Source organism: Mus caroli, unplaced genomic scaffold (assembly GCF_978045245.1).
Source record: "Mus caroli unplaced genomic scaffold, Mus_caroli_1 scaffold_1, whole genome shotgun sequence".
Classification (NCBI taxonomy): domain Eukaryota; kingdom Metazoa; phylum Chordata; class Mammalia; order Rodentia; family Muridae; genus Mus; species Mus caroli.
Window position 1 is genome coordinate 94,445,559 of NW_028227256.1, and position 22,781 is coordinate 94,468,339.

General features: G+C 39.8%; 1 protein-coding gene across 10 annotated transcripts in view; it reads right to left on the reverse strand.

The window, feature by feature from the left end:
- The window catches only part of Pam (peptidylglycine alpha-amidating monooxygenase), a 271,195-nt gene that overhangs the window by 82,935 nt on the left and 165,479 nt on the right, over nucleotides 1-22,781 (reverse strand). For all 10 annotated transcript variants that reach the window (XM_085839864.1, XM_085839854.1, XM_029480198.2 and 7 more), the window contains exons 6-7: nucleotides 14,480-14,565; nucleotides 13,084-13,167 (exon numbers count right to left, since the gene is read on the reverse strand). In XM_085839864.1, coding sequence (XP_085695990.1) covers nucleotides 13,084-13,167; nucleotides 14,480-14,565 — 170 coding nt within the window. The remainder of the gene's footprint in view (nucleotides 1-13,083; nucleotides 13,168-14,479; nucleotides 14,566-22,781) is intronic.

Consider the following 22,781-nt stretch of genomic DNA (forward strand, 5'->3'; position numbering starts at 1 on the left):
AGGAGAAAGGCACCTGAGTGAAGCCCGGTTTTATAAGGAAGAAAAGCAATACTGCTCAGGAAAAAAATGTGATCATCTAGGGATATCAAGTTTTACATTTTTAAGTTTTAATTACTTTAGTTTTTATTTCTTCAAAACATAATCTGGGTCATCAAATTTAGCCTGGAAAGTTCCTGGATCTCTAAAAGTATGCTCTTAGAGTCTCAGCCGCCCACCTTCCAGTGTTCCTCACAAAGACGCCTTCAGCTGCCACAGCCTATGTGTATCTGCTCGGTAAAATATGATAGAAATCCTGGCAGTCTTGCCATGAGGGCTGAGCTACACACAGGGTTCCTGAGGCCACTGAAAGCAGGCTTAGGGGACAAGCTTCAGTACTAAGTGAGGGAGAGCAATGAACTTCAAAAAAGCATTCCCTTTGAAGTTGTCACCACAGTGAGTTAGCCTCTTTTGATTTTATATTCACAGCTATAGGAATAGAAATTATTCGCTTGCGTTTGCCTCATGGCAAGGAAGAGAAAATGCATGTATCCAACCTTCAAGAAGACAACTTTTAGAAATGATGGCTTGTGTGTTCCCACAAGAGATCAAATAGAAGGCAGGCAGGCTCACTACCCTACTCTGAAAATGGCGGTGTGGAGCGTGTGGGGACAACTGCTGTCAATCTTTCCGAGTTACCAGCTTCTAGGACTGCAAACAAGAAATGAATCCACAGTTTACACTAGTTTTTTCCTCTCGGAATTACAAACCTACTTGATTTATCCATCCACTGAAGTAAAATGAAAAGACAGCTTACCAATGCTAGATAAATTCAATTTTAAAATGTCATGGAATTTTAAAGGTCTTGTTTTATTTTTAAATGTCCTATTGAACTATAATATACAAATAAGCACAGAAATCAGATGGTACATAATCAGGAGTCTCTCTTTGTCTCTGTCTCTCTGTCTGTCTCTGTCTGACTGTCTGCCTGTCTCTCTCTCTCTCTCACACACACACACATACACACACACAGCTAGCACCTCAATCAAGTGAGGCATTAGATTTCAATTTTCTGTGCCACACAAATCCCACAAATTGAAACGTTTGTGTTCACTGAAGAAGTTGCCCTGTGGCCGACTCCAGACATATTCCCAACAGACTTGTTCTCTAGCTTCCGTGGGGGTTGTTTGGCAGCATTAAATATGACACTAGGTTGGAAATGTTTTTCTTTTCCCTCTCAGGCCCTCCCTCTCCCGAGCTCTATCCATCACTCTTAGCCTTTCTATTGCTATCAAGTTATGTGTCACATATTCATGTTTCCAATGGTTTTATGAATATCTTTTGGAACTTTAAAAATCATGATTTCCCTTCTCCACTGAAATCAGGAAATAGCAGGCAAAGGCTAGGAACCAGGCAGATGGAAAAAGAAAAAAAGTTGTCATCAAAGCAAAAGTAACTTGAAGAGGGGGCATCGAAGAGATCCTTTTATATACAGTTTGAAAGGTAAAACTGAATGTAGATTCCCAATGCCCTCTTTTCAAGTTTTGATTCCTATTATGGGTGTCCTTAGCAGTATATAATAAGGTTTACCTGTTGCATCTTTATAGTTCTTAGCTATTTTGTACAACAATGTGGTCTTTTGCTTTTGTTTAATTTCCATGGGTAGGAATGATAAAGGAAGGGAACCTGTCAGAAATTCATCCCATGATGTTTTGAAAACAGGAAGTTTTATATTTCCAAAAGCTAGAACTTCAAACGTTAAAAGGTCAGAACAAAATTCCTGGTGGTATTTTAAAAATGAAGAACAAAAAAAAAGGAGGAGGAGAAGAAGAAGAAGAAGAAGAAGAAGAAGAAGAAGAACAACAACAACAACAACAACAACAACAACAACAACAACAACTGGACTTGAAGGAGACTAATAACAATTAATACTGCTACAATGGCAGAACACAGCAGCCTCCTTTCTCACAAGGCTCCATCTCACCATGCTCTCTCCATATTCGTAACAGACCTTAGAAGAAAAACTTCATAAAGTTTCTGAAGATGGAGAATCTGCAAGGATAGAAGCAGCCTGGCCAAAGAGGAAAAGGATGGTTCAGCGCTAAGAAACAGTACCGGAAGAGGAAGGGTTGGGCTTATTTTCCTTAAAGACCTCATCCTGTAAATATTTATTGATACTGCCATTTACCGTCCTCATGTATTTTACAGTCATGTTTATTTAGGGTGCATTCTTCCTTTCAAGAGGGAAACGGACTTATTAACTGGTAGCACAAAGGGATCAGGAGTAAGTGGGAACTAAGTGAGTGGACCCTGTGTGTCTTCCTAAATGACTTCTCTTCAGAGAAAGCATAGCGAGCAGGCAAGGATTTACCGCATGGCTCAGAAGCTTTCAGGAGCATGCGTACTTTGTGGAGAAAGCAGCACGGTCATCACTGTAAGGTCCGTGAATTGGCACTCTCGAAAGTGAATCATATCCTCTATGAGTCAATTGACAAGTAAGTTTATTCTCTTCCTGGTGGCTTGCCTAACAACTAGTAGGAACAGTTGAGAACAAAACACCATTTGCTAACAATTTAAACGGAATCAATTAGGTGACCGATATTATTTCCAAGTTGTGACAACCTCTGGGGCTAGTGAGGGGGTCCTGTCACCAAGCTCAGTGGCCAGAGTTCAATCCCTGGAAAACACATAGTGGAAGGAGAGGACCAACATCTGTAAGATGTCCTCTGCCTGCCACGTGCACGATCTGTCATACAAAATAAATGAAGGCAATGCATGACTAAGGGCAAGGGGCCTAAAGGAAGATGGAATTAATAATTCTAAATATTAAGTAAAACTACAAATGGATAAATGAAGGCAAAGCATAGGTAGGCATTCTGAAAACACGCAAAAGTACACGGAAAGTTTGAAAAACTAAAGCACATTAAGAAAGGTTCTCCTCATCCCTAAGGGAAGATTACTTAAGTTAGACACTACAGTGCTCTACACCAAAGCGCTTCTTCTTGAAATCCACATATTGCATTCCAAATGCAATCTTTGAGAGAATAAATGGTATTGCAGTGTTTTACATAATTAAATGAATGGAAGCATGAGTTCTGTGTTTAATGGCCAGACTAAGGTATTAAGAATAAACAGGTCTCCAGCAGAGTGAGAGAGATGAGCAAGGACCATTTAGCCTTTCATCATGAAGACGATTAACAAAGGTAAAATGCAGGAGCTCTCATTTTTATGGAGACGCCGAGAAGAAGAAAAATACTACTAAGGGGTAATAGGCATCGTTTTTATCATTTCAGAGGCACTGAATAGTCTAAAGTCATTCGTACGGCTCATATGGAGCCACTGGTATTCAGTGAAGGTCACAGAAGAAAAACAAGAACATTTGATCATGAGGTTTCTGAAATCATTCAGATTATCAAACAACCTCAGGGGGAAATGACACCTAAGGATAAGGGAATAAATACCTCATAATCAAAAAGAAAAGGCACACATAAAGTGAGCTAAACTACCCTGATCACCATGTTGTTCATGAGTTCTGGTCAAGCTAATTACAGCTTAAAGGACTGTTCCTAACACTGCCTGTGTTACACATTTGCCTTACATAGGTAAGGGCATGAACTTTGGCACACATGCAGATGAGAGGTAAAACACAAATTCAATTTTTCCAGATTCGATAGCATGAACTGGCAGCTATACTATCCTGGGTAAGCCATAACCTTTCTGAGCATTGATTTCCATTTTTGTGAGGTGGAAGGGCTGGGCTAGGACATTCTACCTGTCCCCAATCCTTATCCTATTACCCATTCTCTGATTTTAAAAATGGATTGGCATACAGGGCACAAAACCTTCTGGTTTAACTCCTTTCTTTTCTGAAGATAAGTGAATTTCGCTATGACAAAGCAGTCTCCTTCCATCTCTGAAGATCCAGAGACCTTGGGTAGAAATCCCGGACTGCCATCACTCTCTTGGGTTTGACTTCTTCATTCCTTCCCTATCTAATCTGCCAGTCATTTTTATCACTTAGAAATTTAAAAATACTATGAAAATGGAGGGTTATCAGTTGTTTGGGTCTTCTTAAAAGGCTTGCCTTGGGGCTGGAGAGATCATGGCTCAGTGGCTGAGTGCTAGCGGCTCTTCCACAGGATATGAGTTCAGTTCCCAGCACCCACGTGGAGGACTCCCAATGCCTGTAACTCTAGCTCTAAGGGAAGCAATGCCCTCTTAGGCTCATCAGACACGTCCTTGGTGCACATACATGCATGTAGACACTCACACATAAAGTACAAGTGAATAACTCTTCAAAATGTTTGACTTGATTAGGTTTGAAGCAGGACAGCTGTACAGCCAAACGGGGATGGAAAACAGGGAAGGGATCCCCAAGAAGGTCACACAGAGTGCTGTGAGTGGCTTTTCTCATGGTTTTCTGAAATCCAAAGTTCAAATTTTGGGTAAATGTTGAGAATAAAAAAAAAATTTCTTTAAAACTTCTAAGTGGAAGTAAGCGAGGGAAGAACCAGACAGCAATTAAATGCATTTGCTCCTTTCAAAGTTCCCCTTTTCTTAAAGAGAATTGAGATTTATTTAAACATATTTTGGTAAATGAAAAATATTCTTTTCATGTCCCAGACCCTGGAGATTACCCTGATATACCTGTAGTATAGGAAAAAATAGAGAATTGACTTCAATCCTTAACAGTAATATTGGAGCTCCTGCAGTCAAAGTTCAGTTTGCATAGAAATCAACTGGAAGTCTGTCCAGTTAAAATGTCATTTTCCTGGGTCTGATGTTGTGCTGATAATGTGTGAGCTCTGCGGGAAAGACATGCGCATGTGGGAATATATGTTTACCGTCGGTTTTATTCACAAAAATATAAAAACAGATAAACTCTACCACATGCCTTATTGTAAATTCCAAAGAAACAGATGAGCCTCACAAATTCTTTCCTTGGGTCTTTCTAAACATTTTCACAACTAACCTCTGGCTATAAATGGGCAATGTGTAGTGCCCGCTAAAATATTTATTGATGTTTTTGTTATGTTTATGGAAGCAATAACGATATATGTTGGAACTGCATTTGCTCTTTAACCACAGCAAAGTCTTTGTTGTCATGGAAATGGGCATATTAGAATAATAGTTCTTTATTTATTCTAGTCATTCACCACAATCTGCATGGGTATTCTTTTCCTGTATTTTACCTCCTCTAAACAAAACAAAACAAAACACCACCCCAAAACCAAAATAACAAAACCAAAATCGAAACAAAACAATACCACCACCACCGACAACAAAAAACAGTATCTAGAAGATTGGCAAGAATTCTTCAGTTTTCATGGTATAAATATTTACAGTATAGCTGGTTTCTCACCACCAACACAACCTCAGTCATAGAACATGGAGTTAGGAAGACGTGACTAATATTTCAATGGCTGGAGTATTTCCACACAGAGACAACAGATGTAAATGTGATCAAGAGTAGTGCTAATAGTAAAATAACGAGGTGATAAATTATCAAGACTTATTGCATTTTAAAAGAATGGTGGCTAAAGCCAGCCAGTGGTGGCACAGACCTTTAATCCCAGAACTCAGGAGGTAGAGGCAGGCAGACCTCTATGAGTTCCAGGCCAGCCTCATTTATAGAGTGAGTTTCAGGACAGCCAGGAATATACAGAGAAACCTTGTCTCCAAAAAGAAAGCAAAGCAAAGCAAAGCAAAGCAAAGCAAAGCAAAGCAAAGCAAAGCAAAGCAAAGCAAAGCAAAGCAAAGCAAAAGTTCAAGGGCTGCCAGTTTAACAATCAGAGTTTTTCCTGTTGGTTCTTGTAACATACAAGACAATGTCAGAACAGCACAGCTCACACCCGGCTGTGTATATTATCTAGTAGGTTTATTATGAGGCAGAAATTTACTTTTCAACCATGGAGTCTTATGTAAATAGTCCTCAGAATAGATTCTCTTTGAGCTTCAGGATGCACTTCAGAGGTGAATATATTAGGATCTTTCAGTTCATTCTAATTCTTTTAATGAGGTGTAGTAGTGCTCTTGTTAAAACCACAACATAAAAACATAGCATTAAAATACTAAGCATAGATAAGGAAATGAAGTTTGTTAATTCACTGTAGATTGTAAACTGTAAAAAAGTGGATTGTTAGGTCATTTGTTAGACTCTCTTAAGGTTTAAAGACTCTGTAACCCAGAATAATGTATCTAGCTATCTACCCCCAAGCATTTCTGAACATTATTCACTGTGGAAGAAAGAACTTGGACAAGTCTAACAGAGACAAGAATTTCTCACGACTGCATGACAGAAATTTTCTTTTCTTTAAACTGCAGTGTCATAGATTTCCTTTCACTCTCCTCTCCCATGCCCCATGTGCTTGCCCATGTGTGCGTGTGTGTGTGTGTTGTGTGTGTGTCTGCACGTGCGCGGGAGCTTGGGCGCACAGGTATGCACTGGCTCAGTGTACCTTTGGAGGTGAAAGGACCATTTATTTACTGGAGAAACTTTTCTCCTTCCCAGAGATTGCACTCATGCTACGAGATGCCAAAGGCGATTTTTGAATCAGCAAATGAACCCAAAATGGTTTAGAGTGACTCCGTTTAAATACTAGGATCCATAGCAGCATTTGCTTTGCAGAGGAACGAGAAAAAAGGCTTGGTGTGTCCTACAGGAAAGCACACACGGGTGAAAGATGCTTGTGGAGAGCAAGAGGAAGCAGCAGAGGAAGAAACGGAGAGCAATCTTTGATCCAATTTCCCACCAACCTGGCACTTAGGCAACAGAGAGCTGGGAGCACTCACACACATTCAAGTGGAGTCTGCTCTAAGCTGGAATGCAATCATTTTAAGTGCGGCTGCCCCGCCACTGATCTCTGCTCTATCTTGTTGAAAAATGCATTAGCAAGGGATTTTTTTCCCCCTGGGCTCACAATTTCAAAGCTTCTTCCCAATACCCCTGTGGCCATAACCTCACAAGAGCTGGAGATAGCTGGAACCAGTGGAATTAGAATTCTTTTCAAATCCTGTTTCACTTCATGCTGCCGCTCCTACCATCCCTGCGCACTTGCTCTGTTCCTTCAGTGTGGCAAAGCAGCTTCCTCTTGGATGTACATGCATTTGTGCGCCTACTGACTATGCTTGGTGGTGGTGGGGGCATTCATTGTCTAAAACTAAGAGAAGGAGAAGCCACACCTGGATGGATCACTGGCATGGTGGAAAAAACTGGAGAGCTCGGAAAAGCCTAGTCTGAAGGCAACCAAGTCCAGACTTTCATGTTGCCATAATTTTATACAGACAGCTCCCCGCGGAGATTCCAACTCCATTAACTCTACATTCACAGAGAAGCTAAATGAAATGAAATGTAGGCGCCAAGCGACCAAATCTAAAGCTCAAAATTAGAATACGGGAGAAGGGTTGCTATAGGAAACCAGTCTTACAGGTTAAAAACCTAAAGTACATGTGACCGGGGCCCAGAGGGATGGATCAGTGGGTGACAGCATGAGCTGCTTTTGCAGGGTACCCCAGTTTGGTTCTCAGCATATTGAGTGCCTCACAGCTGCCTGGAGCTTCAGGTCCAGGGGGGGCCTGATGCTCTCTGCTGGCCTCCAAAGGCAGCTGCAATCACATGCATCCACCCTGAGAGAGAGACACACTATACTAAAATAATAAAGTAGGCACGATCATGGTTGTTTTACAGTCCCCTCGTTGACCTGCTTACATTATTAGGGCTATTCTTTTATTTGTACATACTTGTATTTTACAGGAAATTACATAAGGACATGTACTTAATCTTTGCCTGCATGGAATGCATTATTGGAAATGACATAAGCATTTAAGTTGTAGCTTGACAACAAAGGAAGCTATAGAGAATACAGGGAAGCAAGTAGACTCCATCAATATGCCCAGATCCATGGCAAAAGCCTATGTACTGTCATAGCACAAGACATGCTACACCGAAATCATGAAGAAAAGCACAGAGGGGGGAAGAAGAGTTTGAGTTAACAGTTATGGTCAATAGGCTTCATATTGGCATTTTCAGTAAGCATATGACACACCATATCTGATTTAACTTCAAAAACACATCATATATTCTGTGATGACATCTAGCCTATTTTTTTTTTTTTACTTAAAATTTTACCTAATTACATTGCGTGCGTGTTTCTCTTTGCACAGGAAACAGATGCCTGTAGAGGTCAGGCTGGATACAGAGCTATAGGCTACTGTCAGCTGCCTGATGTTGGTCCTGGGAACTGATCTACATGTCTCTGCCAGGGCAGCACAGGCTCCTAAATGCTGAGCTTTCTCTCGGGTCCCTATGTAAAATGTTTTATAGTATTTAGTGGGCTGAAACCTGGGCTTTCTAGAAAATGCTGCTATTTTAAAATGATCACACCATAATACACTGCAGCTTATAGGTGAGATTTTAAAAAAAAATTTATTTTTTATTTTCTTTGGGGTGGAATTGGCAAAGGTAGAGGGTAAATATGAAGGAATGGAGAGATGAGTGGGACTTGAGTGCATGATGTGAAATTCAGAAAGAATCAATAAAAGGTGGAAAAAAATAAATGAATGATCATTCCCAAAGTGCTCTCATGAAAATTGTATGATCCAATTTTACTCATATATTTAGAAACTCAGAAATTTAGAAACTTTTTTTTAGGATTCACATTAGAATTAGCTCACGTCACTCTCAGAAAAACGAATCTTTACCTATACTCTCAAGACCATGCTAAACTGTAGGAAGTCCAGGTGTATTTTTGAGGACTGTGAAACAGGAAACACCTGTGACATCATTAGTACACGTCTCACAACAGTGACTGATGTGCACAGCTGAACTGTAAATAATCAAAGCTGCTCAGGGATCAGAAACCACCAGACAAGAGGAACATCCCTTACAACACTGATGGACAGTGTCTAGACCCTTGAAACATAGCATGTGTCCCTTCTACATTGTGGACAGTTATAGCCAAAGATTCTGTATCCCCTTGTTTCTATGGACTGTAATGAACGCAGCTAAGGTGGAGTGAGTGCTCATCCGAGAATTCTGCGGCCTCTTGCGCACACACTTCTGTGTTTGCACTAGTGCTAGAGTAAACACTGGCTGGCAGGAAGGGCGGCGCATCCTGCGTCAGCACAGGCCTGCCTGTGAGTGGCATTTAATAAAGCCAGCTGTTTTTAGATGGAGTGTTTACAGCTTCACATTTGGTGTAATTTACAAGGCACACAAGCATTGTGTGTACTCTCTCAGAGCTCACAGCCTGTCTTTTGTCCCTACTGCTAGAGATCACAGTCCCAGACTTTCTGGCTTCAAGGTTATATTCTCTGATTGTCTAGGATCCCACAAGTTTAAGGAGGTACTTCACCTGCATTGAGGGAGGCTTTTTTGTTTGTTTTGCTTTTTTTTTGCTTTTTGTTTTGTTTTGTTTTTTTGAAATAGTTTTTTTTTTTTAAAGATTTATTTTATGTATATGAGTACACTGTTGCTATCTTGAGACACACCAGAAGAGGTCATCCAATCCCATTACAGGTGGTTGTGAGCCACCATGTGGTTGCTGGGAATTGAACTCAGGACCTCTGGAAAAGCAGTCAGTGCTCTTAAGCACTGAGCCATCTCTCAAGCCCTATATTGTTGTTGTTTTGTTTTGTTTTTTAAACAAGTCAATTCTGTAAATGGAAAAATACTCACTTAAGCCAAATATGTTCCCACTTTTCAGTAGGAAACAGAGATTTCCTGGGTGATACATCAGAGTTCATATCCATAAAATATCATCCCTTGTGTTTATGTCACAAAGTTAAAGTCTGCACTGACTTCACTGGTATCCAAGTACTGACATTTTATACACTAGTGTACTTGTACGCACAGTTACACAGACATAACACCTGTATTTAATGTGTTTTAATAAACAGAGGATGTTGTTTTCTCCTCTTCTGATTGATTATGGAGAGAAGTAAAAGACCCTACACAGAACCTATTTCAACATAAATGACTCCTTGGGGAATTCATATGGGTCTGAGTCCATCCACGTGCACAAGGACCTGCTGACAGCTGATGTCTTGGGAGCACAGAGCATTCAGGGGCACAGCCTTAGGAGTAACATGCTGATTCTTTTTTGGAATGAAAATTGTATTGTAAAGACAGCGATTATCATTTTTTTTCAAAGTTTTCAAAGTTCAAAGTTTTAATTTACAAAGCCTTTTCTTTGTAAAGGCAATCTATTCTTATTATAGTCTCCTTTGTTCCTTAAAATCCTCCTAAACACATAAGCAGACATAAAGTCTATACAGTCTGTTTAAATGTTATTTACTTTTATTTGGCTAATTGTCAGTTTTTCATATTAACAGTTTTTAATGGTAAAATTTGAACCTCATTTTTAAAATGTCTAATCATTTAGAAAAGTTTTACTTCTAAATGAGATGTTTTTATGAAATGGAAAAACTGCTTTTCAAAAACAGTATATTAGTTTTTCAAGCCTCCTAAACTGCACTGGGGTTACCAAAGTCTGATAGTCTTGAGTTTTATAATTCAATTTCTATCCCTCCCCAATTCAATAAATGTAAAGCATCTATTTCATTATTTCAATGATATCTGATACACTCCCATGTGCTTACTTAATGTTCTATACCATCTAACACGTAAGGGACAAGATAATATCTAATGGCATTGACTGGATTATGAGAATTATCCTTTACACTTTTCTCTCAGAGTAAGTGATATACTGTTTTTGGTTATAGTAAAGCTCTGTGAATATTAATGCTAGCAGTCCCTCTACTTTTTATATAGCTTCTTCTGGAAAAACTCTTCTAGAAAAGAGAAAAAAATTACTACGTAAAATTTCTCATCTGTCTCCTATAGTAAGAATAATTATATGCTTATATATTAAAGTATCAGTACATTATTACCCTACTACTAAACATGAATTATATAAATGAACTCATCAGTAAGAAATTAAATTATTCAAGCTTTGTGTTTGCTAACAGCAGTGCCTATTATCCATTTCCTCTGAGGAATGCAGGCAGCCTCTGTCAGGAGTTCTAGAAAAATCTACGAGGAATTATGTTGACAGTAAAGTTCAGCGTCTCCAGAGGGACAAAGACTCTGACTTTCGTGTATGTGGCTGTGCTGAGCGAGTCTGGCTGTGGGACTCAGGGACGACCTGCCTGCCATTGCCTCAAGAAGAAGTCCCTCAGTTTCACTGGCAGCATCAGACTCTGCAGGTCCGATTGATGGCAAACACAGCATTCCAGAGCAAATGGTTGCTGGCTCTGTTGCTCAAACACAAACATTATTTTATTCCTTTGATTTAGGTAAAACCTTGTCTCAGCAATCTCCACGGCTGGCAGTTTGGAATTAAGTTCTGGTTCAGAGATGAAAGACTGTCTTGTTAGAGCTGGAGCTATTTCTTTTAATATAAACACAAATTTTATTTGTAAGCTAGTTTCATACACTGGTCTGTAGGCTCTTGCTTACCTAGTGATATGTCTAATTAAAAGTTTTCAGTTACATAACATTATTCCTTTCAATGCAATTTGATAGAGGAGGATGTTATAGTGATCCAGTTGTGGGGCCTGAGAACCTGCAGAGTCTTGCCACCACAAGGAGCTCTTTCAAGAAAAGATCTAGAACAGTGGTTCTCAACCTGTGAGTCATGACCCCTTGGGGGTGGGTAGGTGTTGAATGACCTTTCAAGGGGTCACATATCAGATATCCTGGGTATCAGATATTTACATTACAATTCATAACAGTAGCAAAATTACAGACACGAAGTAGCAACAAAATACTGTTGGGTTCATTACAACATGAAGAGCTCTATTAAAGGTTTGAAGCCTTAGGGTGGTTGAGAACCGCTGCCCTAGAGCATATTCACAGGTACAAAAAAAAAAAGAGAGACAGACTTCTAGGACTTGTTACTGGATGGAAATAAAATGTGTTGAAGAAGGAAATGTGTCAGGTCTGTTATGAGACATATCACATAGGATTCCAGAGGAAGTATATGTCAGCACAGGAAAATGACTGAGAAGGCCAAGGGAACTCTGTCCCTATTTATAATCTCATGGAACCAAGAGCATGGATTCAAAACATAGTTGGAATTTGGCTACCTGCCACAGAGCAAATAAGAAGCACCAATTTTGGTTGCCTTGGAAACGGGGCCCATTCGTCATGTTGATAGTTCTATAAGAGGGCAAGGGGCAATTAAATGAAATGCACACTGAACACTGTGGAAGTCAGATCTGGCTCTTCCTCCCGGTCCTATGCTCCTGGAAATAAGACTCAGACTCAAAATATATTTACAAGTACCTTGGTCATATAATTAGGCTCTTCTCTGACTAGATCATAACTTAAAACTACCCATTTATTCTAATCTACATTCTGCCACATGGCTGGTTATCTGTGCTCGGGTACCATGAGTCTATCTCATCACGTCTTCTAGGGCAAATATCCCTCCTGGCACTATCCCATAATCCTCTCTGCCTCTCGGATGTCCCACCTCCTATTTCCTGCCTAAACCATAGGCCATCGGATTTATTATTGACAGGTGCCATATCTATACAGACATAAGATATTTTCTCTAGAGATCACAGGTAGAGCTTGTGTAGGAGTCTTTACCAGGTTAACCAGTGGCTGGGATCTGTGCCTTGGCGCAGTGGACAATGGAGGAATGCAAGCAGTAGTGGGTATGGATTAGACATGAAACACAGCAGTTGCTGTAAGTTTGAGATCCCCTGGGAATCTACAGTTTTTTTCTCTCTCTCTCAGTGGTTTGCTCACAGTAAAGTAAATAAGCCAGCAGGTCACTTCTCTGCTTTCTAACGGTAGTGATGGGTACTAGTGACTTTTCTGATAGGCACACAAGCAAGCAGGTAAGACAACACTCTGAAAGTCAGCAAAATAAATAAATAAAATAAAACAGTGGGATGGAAATTAGTATTGTGAAATAATTTTTAAAAACAAAGCCAATTCCTTCAGTAGTTGCAAATGAAAACAACTAAAGGCAGCTGTCCCTGTTGGGCAGAGTCTATGGATAATTTTTCATTTTATTACACAGATAACTGAACATCTAGTTTAAGTTAAAAAAAAAGTATTTAACATTTCGCTCAGTTCTACATTCCTAAACGTACCTCGAAAAGCACTGATATCCCCATAGTGAACTTGAAGGACGAAGTATTTGCTTCCAGTTTCCCCTCCAACTCTGAATCCAACACCTAAATAATTACGAAACAAGGCAAACTGTCATTATAGACACTGATGCTTGGATGAGTTACAGTGGTAATTTTGGGCTGGTGCTCAGGAAACACACAGGAAATAAAATGGCTTATGCCATATAAAGTCAGAATATAGAACATGAAAGAACTCCATTGGCCAGAATATTTAACCAAAACTCGGAGAGTATTTAGTCATAGTTTCTAATTTAAACCATGGCCCCTGGTCTTTCAGCCAAACAGATCACTCACTCATTTTGAAAGGAGCAGTGGAACAGCATTCTGTTCCTGTTGACTATTTAGCACTCATACAAAAATATTCTATTTTTTGCTTAATAAATATTCATAAAAATTTATGTTTTCTAATTGATTATAGGGGATAGAATCTTAGGAGTATCTTAAAGTAACTATTTATCTTCCCAAATGACAACAGAGCCCTCAAAAGTGACAGAGAGGAAATGAGTTGCCAACTAGATCACAAAGTCCAGGTGTCTGTGAATGAATGGCCTTATTTTTTTATGGAGTTTGCTAACAATGTGTGTAAGACATACAGACATTCTTCTGTTCACAGGCCGAGAAAGGGCAACTGTTCTCACGAGAACACATCTATGTCAGACCTTCTGTGAGGTTTAGGCCTGTTGGTGGGTATATGGCAACCTGCAGAGACAATTCTCAGGTGATTCGGGGCAATGCAAAGTAGAGTTCAGAGTTCAGACAGTGGTGAGGACATGAGCTAGGGAGGGCAGACTGGCTGTATGAATCCGTAAACCATCTTCAGACCACATCACATGCATTCTGCAACAGAATCGGGCACTTTTTTCAATATTCTGAAGCATTTAGGCAATAAGAGAGAGTCTCTCAGACCTTGGAAGCTATCAACAGTTTTCAGGCAGAGTCAGAAAGGCAGCTAGGCTTGGCATTACATTAAATACCTAGGTCCCAGGGCTTTAAAATATATATATATATATATATATATATATATATATATATATATATATATATACTGATGCTGAATCAGCAATTTATTTAATTTCTAGGGCTCTCTCGGTTCATAAAATATTCCTGCTGTCGAGAGCTGATGTGCCTCAGGCCAAAGGTGGCTTGAGGTATGCTTGATTATTTTCTAAGGTGATCCAAATTGTTGCGAGGGCAGACTACTTACCAAACAGGTAAAAGGAGAAAAAGTAGCCAGCTACCTTTCAGTCCAAAGTAGGTGAGAAACTGCAATACAGAACACTGGCAACCGTGTTTTTTAGAACGGACTATGAAAAGCTGATGCATGCCAGTTAGACTATCCAAGACACTTCAAACATACCTTTAGGGAGCCGGGTGGGGGGAGCATTTCTTGCCCAGGCATATAGAATATTGGCTTTATCTGTACAGGTTCCTTCATCACAAAACCTGAAAGAAAAAGTAGCCATAATGACTATATAGGTCGTGAAATCCATAAACTGTTCCATATTTGGGCAGGTATTTTAAAGTCAGACACATCAATATCTATTTATTGTATTCTTAGGCTTAACATCTGAAGTAAGGCTGGAGCGATTTCTGCACGGGCAAAGCACCTGAACAGGGAGGAACAAATCCTGTGTTGTGGATGCTCAGCCTGGACCTGGATACATCCTACATGAAATGCACTGTCTGCAATCAGGCAGGCAGCCCGACAAAACTCCAAACATGACACTGCACAAGCCAAGACTACTGCTGTGGATCCCTAGACGGAGACTGGGAAGAATGGCATCCATGTTTACTCTCTGGGGATTAAGGAAGTGATGTTGTCAATACATTTTTGGCTGCATCAACAATTGTGTGCCCTCAGGAGGATAAAGTATGTGCATACACTTTGGACCTTTGATTACACCACACTACACACACACACACACACACACACCACAGTGAACACAGGCTTGCATTTATACATCATTTCCTGTGGTACCAGCATCATTTAGTTTTCTGTTTCAGTTTTCTCTATAATGCGGGGATGTTTTCCTCTGTGAATCAAATGAGATACAAGTGGAAAGCTCTTTATAAATTAAGACACTATCCGATATAATGCACTATTTAATAAAACACTCAGTTTATAAAAACAGTTACCCAGTGAGGGTAGGCATGTACTGTGAGATGTTTGGTGAGGAGAGCTTCAAGCACAAAGCCCATCTTCTTTCCATCCCTGGACCACCTCACTGGACCACTTCTAACAGTTGTGCTTCTTGGATGTTTATCATCCCTTGAGAGCCCAGCAGCTCAAATATGGAAACCCCCTTGACAGGGCTATACTAGTGATGTACAGTATAACTTGCATAGCCAAGAACTCTGGTAGACCTAATTTAATATATGATAAGTTGATGGCAAATTGCATTGTTTCTAACAATATTATAACTCCCAGTTTTTTCCTGTCCTTGAATTATATTTGTTTAAAACATGGACAGGTTACATTATTTTTTTAAATGTGTTTATGTTTGTGTTTTGGAAAATTGGGGTCAAACAAGGTCAGAGGCAGGAAATAGAACCAATCATAAAGGTTGAAAAGTATCAAGAATGAAGACAAATACAGCTTTGTTGCCAGTAGCTGGCTCATAGAAAATGAGCGTCACCTGTGGTCTGGAGAGATTGGAAAGGCAGATTTTTGTTGCATCTTAAATGGGTTAGCGGCTGAGCCTACAGTCCTGGAAGAACATAGGTTACGTACATGGGAAGCACTGGAAAGTCCATCTATCCTTCAAACTCAAAGGCCGGAATTCTTGTTGGAGGTGGGAAAAGGATGCCAGTACAGATAGTGAGTACTATTATCTCTCAGAATTAAGAATGAGAAAGCCAGCACCAGGGGGTCCCAAATGCTATGCTTAGCAAACGTTCGCTTCGGTAAATCAGACTCCAGAGAGACTGTGTAATGTGCGCTGTAAAACACATCAACCAGTTGTTTCTTACTGTTCTTGTCAATTGCCATACACTAGACATGAAGGACCATTACCATGTGATAATTGTGTTTGGAACAAATGTTTATGACATTCCCATGCCAAATGTGTTCAAGGACTTAGGGTGTTGGACAGTGCCCAAAACTATAAACATTTCCTTGGCTTCTTTTGTATAATAGTTAAGAGAAACAAGGCTGTCAGATGTGATGGACTTTATACTTTACTCCCTGTGAGCTGTTAAAATGTAAAGCTTTGGGTGGCAGTTTTCATACCTTTCAACAAAGATCATAAATCTACAGGGGCCTAGCATCAGTGTGATGACAGTGGTAAGGTAATTATTTTCTCTGATATGGAAGTCAGGTTTTACTGTATGACTATATGGAAGCAGATGGACAGAAAACAGAGAACAATGGCTTAGTAAATATTTCTAGCTATACATTTGTGGCATTTGCTGGCTCAAAATGTTTCACATGCTTCCCAAAAATGAAAGTGAAATATTATATCCTGGAGCATAACACATAACTCATAAGACCTCTGCTCATGCCATGGTACTGTGCATTTTCTCGATTCTTGTTTCCACTACTCTCTTGGTCTGGGAGACTCTTTCCTAACTCTCTGCTTTAAGGCTGAGTTCTAGTTTTCCTTCCCAGGAACCCCATCACCAATTCCCCTTCTTTAATCACAGCACTGTACTAGACTGTATGCATCCAGGCAGTATAGTTTGCTTCTTTCATGTTTACATGTTCAGACATGTAAATAACTCAGCTGAGTACGATACTGCATTGTCACATATAAAATAAGAACTACTAGGTATGATAAAAGCAAAATATAAGCACCAGCATATTGAGTCATGACTTGCCTGGCTTCTCTTCACTGTCTTAGGAATACTTCGAATGTACTTTGAAACTAAGTCACTCAGTTCAAGCCAGTCCAAAGGTCACAGAACTAAGCCACAGTTGACAGCTCTGGCTGTCACACTTTCTTTCATCACAATTCATGACACTGATTTAGAGACAGAGAATATCCTAGGAAGATAAACTGTTATTGATACTGTCGTACCTGAAGATGCAATGTGTACAAGCAGTTCTAAAATCAAATTTCAGGGGGAAATCACAAAGTCAAACAATTTCACATCCTACCTTTGTCAGATCTACTAGAATAACAACTTCAAAAATAGATCTTGGGACTACAGAGTTGACTGAGTGGTTATGGACACACACTACTCTTCCAGAAAAACCTCAGTTTGTTTCCCAGCACACACATTGGGTTCACAACTACCCATAATTCCAGCTCGAAGGCACCTGACAAATTCTTCTGGCTTCCATGGACTCCTAAACACATACACACATATATACATACATACACACTCATCACAATAAAAATTAAAAAATAAATCTCAGCTTGTGGCTGGAGAGATGGCTCACTGGTCAAGAGTATTGACTATTTTTCCTAAGGATCTGAGTTTGGTCCCTAGCACACATGGCTTCTCATAATAGTTGTAAGTCCAGTTCTAGAGGATCTGACATTCTCTTCTTGCCTCTGTGGGCACTGCACACAGGCCCTGCTTGTACAGACATGCATGAAAGCAAAATACCCACACATAAAGTGATTGTTTTAAAATCTTGCCTTTATTAAAACATCTGCCATATGTATATGTATACACATACACATGTAAGTATATAAATGTATACACTTATACATGTATGTATATAAATGTATATATGTATATAAATGTATTAAATACATGACTAAGTAATGATGACTCACAGAAAGAGATCAGGATACTAAAAATAATCTTAAACCTCATGCATGAGAGAACTAAAGGAAGACAGTAAAATGGGCTGTCAGGAGAGATGAGTTTCACTGATGATAGAACCTAGTTGGCACAAAACAGTTTCACATTCTATAAATAAAACAATGGCCTTGCTAGCTTAAAGGGTAGGGCAACAATTAACATTTGAAATTAAGATGGTTCTGGATTCCTGGACTTAACTGGTAGAAGCCTTTTCACCTTTAATCCACAGGGGCCCTTTTGGAATGGCAGGAATACTTTCTGATTGTGCCGAGCTTCAAAGAGAGCAAGGCCGTCATGTTGGACCATCTATCTAAGTGACTGATAAAGCACTCATTGCTTATAATCTGCTAAAAGCTATTTGAAATCGAAGGTTGCTTGATCGAGATGGGCAATGACACCTTATCATCTCTTTTGGCTAAGATAATAAAGCCCAAATTGTCAGGTCCCGTTTGGCTTGGGGACGGTTAGTATGAACTGTCCATTTGACAGGGTCTGAATCGCCTTGGAAACAACTTCCAGGCACAAGTGTGTGGGTTAATTCCGCCTCTGGGTTCACCTGTGCAGAATTATTTTGATTAGGTGATTTGATGTGGTAAGAGTCATCTTTCCTGTCATTTGCACCCTCTCCCAGGTGGGGATCCTGGATTATATATAAAATGGATAAAATGAGCTGAAAGCCAGTATTCAACACTCTCTGCTTCTGACTATATAGACGTGATCTGACGTTTGCTTGACTTGTAAGTTGAAATGAATCCTTTCCCCTTGAGTTGCTTTTGTAAGGGAATTGTATTACAGCAACAGGAAAAGAAACCAATACAGGTAGACCTTAAATTCAAACTGTAATACATTAGCTGTCTAGCAACCATAGCCAGAAAAATTAACAGAGGTTTTTTTTGAAACAATGTAATAAATACTGTGGGTAGGATATTATTACCTTTTGAAATTGCACTGGTTCTAGTTAAAAATTCAAATATCATTAACTGGTGCCTTATAACCAATACAGGACTGTTGCAAATTCAGATAATCCCATGGGAACTTCAGTAGTTCTGTAGGAATTATACATTCCCACAGTAAATCAAAGAACACCTAGCCAGAAAACTAAATAAGTTTGGTAGTGGTTTGACGAACAGCATCATAGGAACTACCCCTGTCACCGCCCACATCCCAATGAGAGGGGCAATAACATTTGTAAGGACAGAGGGTATGCAGCACAATTCTCAGTCCAAAAAAGCCCATCTCTTCTATGGAGGCAGCACACTGAGCACGCTATGCCCAGCTTTTACGAGGGCAACTGTCCAATCTGTAAGGTAACATGAGCAAGGTTAGGTGGTTTAATCCTAGCACGCAAGAGATGGAGGAAAAAAATAAGTTCCAGGTCATCAAGGAGTACAGACCCTTTCTAAATAAAATGCATAATAAATAAAGGGAAGCCAGTTCACTCTAGTCCAGCAGAAGCTGTGACAAAACACTGCCCTTAAATGCACAGCATATGATGCCCAAAATGAAGGGTGGTATGGGATTTGGAGGCTTGCTATTTTTGTTATGTGGAAATGCGTGCTCTATTTGTTGAATTTTTAGAAGTTTCTTAAGGAGGAAGAGACAAAGAAAGTACTGCAGAAAATACTTTGACTGTTGCTATGGAGTGTGCGAGGATGAGCATCCAGGATGCAGAAAACCTGCAAAGGCAGCATGCACACACCCTGCTCTCAATCAGGAGGATCAGGAGGCAAGCAGCAAAGCTGTGGCCTTATCTGGGAAGCATCATCACTAGGATAAGCCATTTAAATGAGTAACGGAGGGGAGTGTTACACACAGGCATACATATGCTCTAGTAATGTTCTCTCTTCCCTCCTGCTCCCATCATCATCCATAACCCTGTGGAGCCTGTGGCATTTAAAGAGACACAGCAGGTGGCTAATAAATAGAAGCAGTTGAAAGGGATTTAAGCTAATTCTTCAGAGGATGGTGAGGCACTCTACTGCTTTGGTTTTGAGAATGATGCTAAGTTAGAGCAGCTGGAAATGGCCTCCTTTAGAGAGGACTGGGATTCTCCCTTTTTAAAAAAACATCAAACAGCTTGTAGCAGCTCTCTTTGATTTTTCAAGTTGAGCTGGTCATAAGTGTCACTAGGAATAGTTTTAAAATAAAAAATTAATTATAAGAACTAAAAATAGTTTCAGCTATGTACAGACAACCATACTGCGGCACATGGCTGGTGATACATTTAAAGTCCACTAACTCTAACAGCCTAACCATCTTGGTATTTTTTTCCAGTTTATGTTATTCTGTATTTTTGTCATAATGGTGTTTTGGGTCATTGAAACAATTTAACTGATACACAAACAAAATAAAAATGTTTGTATTAGTGTGGTGCCATGAAATAGTCAATGCATCCCCTTGAACATTCAAAACATTTATTAAACTTTTGAAACAAACCCCTCATCTTCTTGAAGTATTCAGCACATAATTAGTATCTGTAGTCACTGTTCTTTTCACTAGCATCCCGATTCACCCAATACTTTGAAGGAAAAGAATCTCAGTTTGCCCTAAGTTGTTTAAGCACCAAAATCTGCACTCAGCAGAACAGAAATTGTAGAACCCTACAATCACAAATTCTAAAAAAGTAAAATAATATTAATAAAAAAAAAGCACTCCAGGGCCCAGGGGCAGCTTGGCAGTCAAGAGACCTTCCTGCTCTTACGAAGAATCTCAATTTGGTTCGCTTCCCATTACCTAAGTGGCAACTCACAGGCCTCGTAATAGTTCCAGGGACTCCAACACTCTCTTCTGGCTTTGGGGGTACCATGCATGAACACAGCCCATATACATGCATGTAAGGGAACTCAGGCATACCATGTAAAATAAAAATAGATCAATCTTTTCAAAAGTACTTCAAAACTATTACCCTAAATGTCAAATAATTCATCTAAATAAAAATCATAATTTTCCCCCCAAATCTTGAAACTCTTGGTGAATAACTACTTACTGATTCAAATAGCATATGAAGATGCAATAATGCATTCCTAGGAAGGAACACTGGGAACTGTATTTTCCAAGAGACTCTGATTGGCTAGTAACTAGTAGAGTTACATACATTTAAATTCAGCAGAGTTTATAAGCTGCATTTTCGTTTTATCCCTAAAAGAGCGCTGGAGATATGGCAAGTAGCGGAGCACTTGTTTAGGCGCAAATTCAGCCAACAAATCTGCTGCGCCTAAATGTTGGAGCTCACGCATAGTCCAGCAAACCATTCTACTGTTCCCTTCGCTCCTGCCTTCCGTCATCCCTCACCACTGGTCTCTAGATGTGGTTAATTGTCTTTTGCATGAACAGACAGCAACCAGGGATGTTAGGTTACATCTGACAGGTACCGCTGCCTTCTTGGGTCACCAGAGAGGCCGCTCCATCAGCTGGTCCCTATTTGCATCCTCCTGAGGTATGTTAATTTGGAATTGAGCATGAGACCCACTCGAACTATAAAGAGACCACCCCACAGTATATTAAAAGGTTCACATCAATGTATGCAATTTAAGTGCACATGCATATAATTAACTAGACACATTAACAGTGTGAGCAGCTAATTTGGAACGAGACACAACAGACTCGAATGCGTTGTGGAAGGGAAAAAAAACTTTAAAATTAAAATGACTGCATAATGAAAACTGCTTCATGCTGTGTCTACTGTTTTCATGTAAACTTAATATAACTGTAAATATATTTTAATGAACAGTAGAACGAGGCAATTACCGAGAGCAAAGGAGGGCAGCTCCGCACTGAAACATCAGAGCAGCTCTTTGCCTCCGTATCGTAAGTGCTGCCTCAAGACAGGGGGTGAGTTATAACTTCATAATTTCAGGGAAAAAATGCTTTCTATATTAAAGATGCATGCCTTTTTGCCAACGAGCTGGGAGTGAAAGCAAAAACTCACGGGAAAAAGGCATGGGGAAAGGTGGACAGAAGGAGATCGCACTAGCACGAAGAAAACAAGAAATCTAAGCTTGACTGGTAAAAAAAAAAATAATATTATGCATTTACACACTGTCAAAATAGATTTGTGCTCCCCGAAGAGTTTTCTAGATCATAAACGGGTTACTGATATTATTAAGTATCAATAATCAGTACAGCTATCCCAGTGAGAAGTATGTGTGAGAGTTGCAGTCTTTATTTAAACATCTTCTATTTTGGAAGAATCAAATGCTAGATTTACAATCTAAAATGAACATGATTAATCTTGTTACTCAAAGAATACAGAACTTTCCACAGTGGCATATTTTTGCCACTAGTTGGGAGGAAAGGAAGGCAAGTGTTGAGAAAGCCTCCACAGGCTCTGCTGCTGCCCTTGCAAAGCAGTGGGGGGGCAGGCGGTAAAATGTCCTTTGAAGCAACCTAGAAGTGTTCAGCCCGTGAAGTGCCATGAATTCTAATTTTTTAAAGAGAGAAATGGGCCCTGCCAAATACTGGAGAGAAGAATCTATATTAACGTTAACTGGAATGCAAGGCTCGACTGTAAAGCCAAAGCGAGTAGAGCAGCAGCCTTGCTTAATGCCTGCCTTCTACTTTGCATATTGAACGGCTCCTATATCTACTTCCAAACGTTAAATGAAGACTTTGGGCTTGGCTAAAAGAAGATGAATAATAGCATCAATTATTTTCCTTATTTTATGGCTTCACAGCCAATTATTACAAATCTATAGATGAAAAGGGAACGTGCTACCAAGCAAGTAGCTTCAATTACATTTAAAATGATGTGGACTCAGCATTACACAAAATCCTAATTACTCATCGGCGCAATGCACAGCAGATATGTGCTTGAGGTGAGCCAACCTATGCACATAGTCATCACACCTTCCTCAGCTGACTCCTGGAAGGTATGTAATGCACACTTACAGAATTATGGAACTGTCAGC